Source organism: Pinus tabuliformis, chromosome 5_1 (assembly GCF_031772625.1).
Source record: "Pinus tabuliformis cultivar Carrire ecotype Pingquan chromosome 5_1, CPIR1, whole genome shotgun sequence".
Taxonomy (NCBI): Eukaryota; Viridiplantae; Streptophyta; class Pinopsida; order Pinales; family Pinaceae; genus Pinus; species Pinus tabuliformis.
The window spans coordinates 747,646,958-747,653,726 of NC_142305.1; the positions used below are offsets into that span (position 1 = coordinate 747,646,958).

A 6,769-nucleotide genomic window follows, 5' to 3' on the forward strand; every position below is an offset into this window, starting at 1 on the left:
CTAAAGAATGGCCCGTCAATACAATTTTGTTCCCTTGTATTAATTGGCGCCTAAGATACTTCAATGGGATGCTCTCGGCTCTGTCAAGAAACCCCACATGAGCAGCTCCCGCTCCCAGGCTCAAGGACCTCTGCATTATGTTGAGATCCGTTAGCGCATCTATAAACCCCGTGGTGCCTCTGCAGGCGATGATCATGTGATCTTTGGCCAGGCTTTTAACGACCAGAAGACCCTGCTTTCGGCCGATCTCGAAGCCTTCTTTTCGCAGCTTGTCTTCTTCCAGAAATTCATAGATCGCCGTTTCCGGCAAGCCGAATGTGGTATTCAGTGTTTCAAGTTCCTGCCGACGATTGTCGCTGTATGCAACGGCTGAAAGAATCAGCGCATCGGCAAGCCAGACGGGATGACGGTCTTGCTTGATTATTTGGCTGAGCATGGCCATCGATTTTGTGGTTCTGCGAATACTAATGTCTCTCCCTCCACACCACCACGATGTCTCGCCTCCCCAGGCACCTCCTTCTCGTCTATGCTCATCGCAACGTATCTTGTTGAAAGACGGTTGACGGTTCGTATGGAGCGTGGCGCTTGGCATTGCGCAATTCAAATCAACGGTTAAGGATTACTCGATCGTCTAACAACCAAATCGAATGGCAGATATTTTGACACGACAGCAGTTTGGAGAGTTTATTTCAGAGGGAAACGCCTTACGGCGTAACAACTAGGCAAATAATAATCCTACATGAATCACAACACTTAGCTCCATGGAAAAATATGCATTGGAAAAGACCAACGCTAACAATATGTAACTCTCAATTCAGTCAAAATCTTTTCCAACATAGTTACCAACTACAAAATAAGTGCTTGCCTTTTTATCCAAAAACCAAAAATGCCATCTAGAAAAGGAAATAAAATCTCGTGAAAATGAGGCTTTGCCGGTTTTGTTTTATTTAATGGTAAAACTCAACAAAGTCAACAGAGTAGCCTACGAAACAGAGTCATCATGTGCAACTTCCAAAACCAAATAAAATATGTGTAGGGAGGGACACAACCAGCAGCGTCGACGAAACAAACGCACTATTCACAATAAATGCAACTAAGTCTACAACATGAAACAGATGCAATATACACAAGAGATGCAATTATGTGTAGATGGGCTCAATCTTCACGCCGACCAGAAGAAGCCCCACGTTTAGGAATCCTCCGTAACACTTCTTTCATATAAAATTTGATGTGAGAGTCATCACCATCGTCTGTTTCGGGTCTGGTTGTAAATTCTCCTGCAACCACTTCCATCCATCCACCATTTATACCCTGGTTTTCGCCTCTTCTTTCATTCAAACGCTTCTCTAATTCCATTTGTTCTCCCTTTGGCGTTGTAACAGAAAACCTAATTGGCACTTCCCACCCAGAGGGATTTTCTGTGAATTTAAGGGCAAACACCACTCTGTAGTTGGTATTCGGAGACAAAAGCCTGCAGTCGATTTGACCACGGATCTCCAACCACCAAACCACTGATAATTCTGCCAGCACCTCGAATCTGAACACAAACCATAACGTCAATGTATACTCTGTGAGGGTTTCCTCTGTTTAAAAACAAGGAGAGTTAACCAGGATCATGCGCTAGCTTGAACCCCATACAAAGAGAACACAACTTATAAAAAGAACAGACACTAAAAACAATCGAAAAAACTAGAGAATCATTGCTTCTTTTATGAAATAGAGAGCAAGGCCATTTATCTACGGCAGACTGGGAATACTCGGCATTAAGGTTGGGCGGTTGGTAGTTCACCCAACAACAGCAACAAGTCAGAAGTCAAATATACACAGCTTTTAGATCACTGTAAACATAACCACATGGTGAATGTACACAAACACACCTTATAACTTATAAGTGCAATTTAGGGAAGTATGAAAACATGTGAAAAATAAAAAATGGGTCTGTCTTCTTGTGGATCTAAACATAAACTAGATATACCCGTGTAACATATGCAAAATTAACTAAAAATAACCAAATATATCTATCCTTTGGTTAAAATATAGATTTAAGATCTTTTCTCCAACAATTTTACTAGCTAGAAAGATAGGAAAATTTCAGGCAGCTAGTAAATGAATAAAAATGAAAAATTTTGGGGAATTTTTTCATAATAGATGGTTGAAGAGTGAAACTTTACCTTTGTCTTTTTACTTTATCAAATTGTAGAGTTGTAATCACACCCCTTCCTTTGTCAATCTTTCCCTTTAGAGATTAAAGGGTGAGGATTTGGGGTGAAGCTATCCCACTCTCGTAGCATCGAATTTTCCACAGAAAATATAGCTCAATATGAGGACCTACTATTTTGAGATGCCCAACCAAGATAGAAACAATAGTGTCAATAGCCCACAATTTTGGATGGAGATTCCCCCTAGAGGGCTTGTCCAACTCTTGAAATGTGTATTTTTGACAACTAGGAAAGGGTGAGGCGAAGGCTTGGGCTTTGATCTCCCCTTCCACGTGATCATCTATGTCTCAATGTATCTCTACCTTGATCTTGTAATGGGATAAATATACCTACAAAAAAATTCTACAAAGGACAATGATAGAGGCACAAACACAAGAAGGAGAATAGAAAAATCAACCCAATAAACAAGAGAGTACTTTTTGCAAACTAGTTTCTTTATATTATGGCATCAAATGATCTCATAGTCAGCGACAATTACCAGAGGAGAGGTTAGACTTCTATAATACTTTTCCTAATGGCTAGATAACAACTAGTTGAACTCTTTCTCTAGAAAATATTTTTTTTGTTCTTGCTAGTCATCCACATATCAGAGACTTAGTTTTTCAAATAAAGTAATACATTACCCCATAAGTTTACCCACTAAGGGGTTGATTTGACTCACACAATCCAAAGTAATCCCATGTTCCACTTGCCCATGGCCCGAAAGTTGAAGAATGGTCCAAAATGCTCCAACATTCAACTTGACTTTCCAAATGGTTACCTTATCCACTCAAACAACTAGCTGACTTGACTTTTCATGGATAGTAAAGTTGACTTTGCCACCTTTTGATTGATCTCCAATGCCTTGATGAATTTGCCAATTTTGCCACCTCAATTTGTTGTAACTTAACCTAATTTCATCTGCGTCTTGCTTTAGTTGACCAAATTATGCCTTGTGTTGCCACATCATCACTGCTTGCCATGGGTTTTGTTCTTCTCACTTTGTAGACCAATTTTGACATATTACATCTCAAATTTTGACAAAATCTCCCCTGTTATGCTACATGGAAACTTGTCTTGCCATGTCATCACGTCCAAGATCTCAAATGCCCTTGAGGATTTGGAAAATTTGAAATATAGGTTTTGTTCCTTATTGAGTAGACCACTTTTGTATAATATATGCAAAATCTGCTCAACGCTGCCCCTATTATGCTACTTGGAAACATGTGCCACCTATTTGACCAACTTTGACCCGACTTCACCAAATGGAAAAATCCCACATGGCATGTCATCCTCTCACTGAGCTCTACAATTTGAGACCATGTGGACATTTTGACTTTCGAGACCACTTTGCATTGGGAAATGTGAACTACATTGGAAAACATGAAATGTCGTTGACTGTGATACAACCATGTTTGAGAAACATCTGAGAGATATGACACCAAAGCAAAGGCCACATATAGACTCAATGTACTCATAACCAGTGTTTTTAAAACCGTTTTTAAAAACCGGTTATCGGTCTAACCGGCCGGTTAGCAAGCCCGCCGGTCTAAACCGGCCAAAAAACCCGGTTCATTAGCCCATTTCTCCTTTTTTTTGCCCTAACCGGTGCTAACCGGCCGGTTTAGGACGGAACCGGCCGGTTTTGTATCAAACCGGCCGGTTCCGTCCTAAACCGGCCGGTTAGAGGCACGCCCACTGTAAAGTTAAAAAAGCGGAATTTTGACCGTGTTTTAGGGGTTTTGGGGGGAAACTAAGGGTGTTTTCCCTCCAAAAACACCCTCTCCAAGCCTTTAAGAGGCCCCTCTCACTCTCATTTGTCTCACACAATTGATTTGGAGTGTTTGTGAGTGTTTGTGAGTTTGTTTGTGAGCTTGGAGAGTGTTGAGTTTTTGCTGAAGTAGTCATCTTGGAGTTGGGATTGGAGCTATTTTAGAGATAGTGTGTAGCTGTCAGTGGAGTTGCCATCTTCAAGAGGAGGCTAAGGAAGCTAGTTTGCATTTCCAGGTAGTCATCATGCCTCCAAAAGCCAGAGATATTGCATGGGCTCATTGTGATATGATTGATGGCAAAATGATATGCAAATATTGCCAAAAATCCATTCAAGGAGGAGGTATTAACAGGTTCAAGCAACACTTGGCTGGGATAGGAGACCATGTAAAGCCATGCGAAGCACCAAATGAAATAATAGGGCATATTAGGGCAGAATACCTTCAGAAGTTTGAGACTCAAGTCACTGAACCAATAGAGAAGTTTTTCACTGCAAAGTTTGGGAGTCGAGACTCAACCAACTGAGTTTGATCATGATGACTCATGAGAAGTTTCAAGTGATAATGTTGATCACTATTATAGTATTATCATATATGTAGACTGGAGTCTTGTAGTAGGCCACTGGCCCCATAGTTTGTAGGCTTTGTTTTTGCACTCTAGAGGCCATTTAGAGCCTCATTGCTTATGTATTTTGTCGATGATATGTATTGCACTCGGTGCCATTTTGATATATTCACCTTTACATGGTATATAAATGAGCAATCTTTGCATATTTTGTCTCTATTGGCTTGGAATCATGGTTTTAAATCTTAAAAATAGTTTTTTTCATTAAAAAAAAATTATTTAATGTATTTTTCTAAAACCGGTTCGTTTAGACCAAACCAGTCCCGGTTAGACCGGTTCCGGTCAATAAACCGGTTCATTAGGTGGACCGGTCCGGTCACCGGTTCCGGTTTTAAAAACATTGCTCATAACCATGCGGAAAGACATAAGTGCACCTTGACGTAGGGTTGAACTGACCCATACACTAGTGATTACCTCTACAAAATTAGGCTCCCATAAAAACATGAGTCCTCAATTAAATCCATTCACGGTTCTCCAATCCTATCGAGGATGAAAGAAACCAGAGATGGACTCAAAGGGATAGGACATGGTCCAACCAAACACAAGACACAAGGTCTAGGATACCCCATACAAGGCTTCACATGGTTGTTACATGGCTTCTGACTTGCGACCTTGGGCTTATAATGGTGTGAAAAATGTTGCAATGAATGTATAGGTACCTCGACTAAAAGAGGAGTAATAGGTACCTTTGTGATGACTCAACCCTGCTCAAAATCATCAATTTGTAGAAACAAAAAGAAAAAAGAAAAAGAAAAAGATTATTCATGCATGCAATTTGACCCAGTCGTCAAATTTGTAACTTCCACCTGCATCACATGCATGACAAAAGTGTCTATAGAGGACCCACATGACAGGGCTCTAAGGATGGTGAAGTCTCTCAGCCCTTACGTAGATTCTTAGGTTAGCAAGAGGTTTATTGAAGCTTCAAATTATTGTTTAGTAGTGCTTATATGCCTTGCCTTAGACTTTTAAGGGAAGGTAGAGATCCAAGGAATGTTGAAAAACAATGCCTTGACTTATACATGGTAAATATTTCCTTTGAGTTTTGAGGGTGTAGAAAGGATCAAGAGATACGAATTTGAGGAATTGGAGAACCATAACGGAATTTGAACTTGATCTTCACGGAAGGGTATGGTGATAAAAGAACCTGAACAGCCCCCACAGTGGGCAAATTGGGTTTTGAGTTCCTAATAAATCTCAGTGTGGGAGATTAACATCATTGTCTTCTTCATGTTCATCAGCTGCTTTTTCATTTTATTGTAAGTGTGATTACGAGTTAGATAACAATCTATATGCTGCACTGAGTTGAAGCCCTACAGCCAATGAGTTGGGGTTTATGAAATATTCTGATCTTGGGCTTCATGGTTATAGCCTTCAGTAGTAGCTAACATTGGTTGTAAACTCAACAGATACGTTCATGAAACGATCCAAACAGACCCAGATAATAATTTTCTCCACTTGGAAATGGAATGCTGCCTCAAGGTCAAGGAGGAAGCAGGCCTTAAAAAAATTAATAATTAATAATTATAAGAAAGAATGGCACCTCATAATTAGAGTCTCGAGACTATAAATTTTATTTCCACCGATACATTCCTTTTGACTAATGCATCTCTCAGAGTTTTGAAAAGTAACTTTTCAGTAATAAAAAGTGATTTGGGTTCGAAAGATATGCTTGCAGCTATACACTGGATCCATACTTGCTCTTATGCTTTGGCTAATCCATTTGAATAATGTTGTAATTCAACCTCATGTAATGGAAATGGACTACTACAGAACCTTTGATTTTGTTATCTGCTCAAAGGTTACCAAGCTCTATCTAGGGACTGTTGCCATTTGAGAAAACCCTGGTTCCTTCCACATGAAAAAGACCAGCCTAGATCCATCTTAACTCCGGATCTACCAAGTGCCGAGAGGGATCAAATCTCTAGGCCCTTGGTAGATCCAGAGTTAAGATGGAACTAGGCTGGTTTAATTCCCCTCATTAAATACTCTATGTTCCACAAAAATACCATGGGTCACTTATTTTTATTATTATTCTATTTTTATAGGGTTATTTTTACTTTGTTATTTTTTTATTTTTTTTTATTTTGTTCGAGTTAAAATGTTTACATTACATTACAACAACTCTACCATACAAGGCTGGAGAGTGCCTCTTGACGCAATGATGGAACACTACT

At 39.8% G+C, this 6,769-nt stretch overlaps 1 protein-coding gene across 1 annotated transcript; it reads right to left on the minus strand.

The window, feature by feature from the left end:
- Positions 1–1,155: 1,155 nt before the first annotated feature.
- LOC149167108 (uncharacterized protein PHLOEM PROTEIN 2-LIKE A4-like) lies at positions 1,156–1,764 on the minus strand. Its single transcript, XM_089430366.1, has 2 exons — positions 1,742–1,764; positions 1,156–1,537 (listed from the first exon to the last, which is right to left on the minus strand). The coding sequence occupies exons 1-2, from the start codon at positions 1,762–1,764 to the stop codon at positions 1,156–1,158; spliced, it is 405 nt and encodes a 134-aa protein (XP_089286492.1).
- Positions 1,765–6,769: the final 5,005 nt, after the last annotated feature.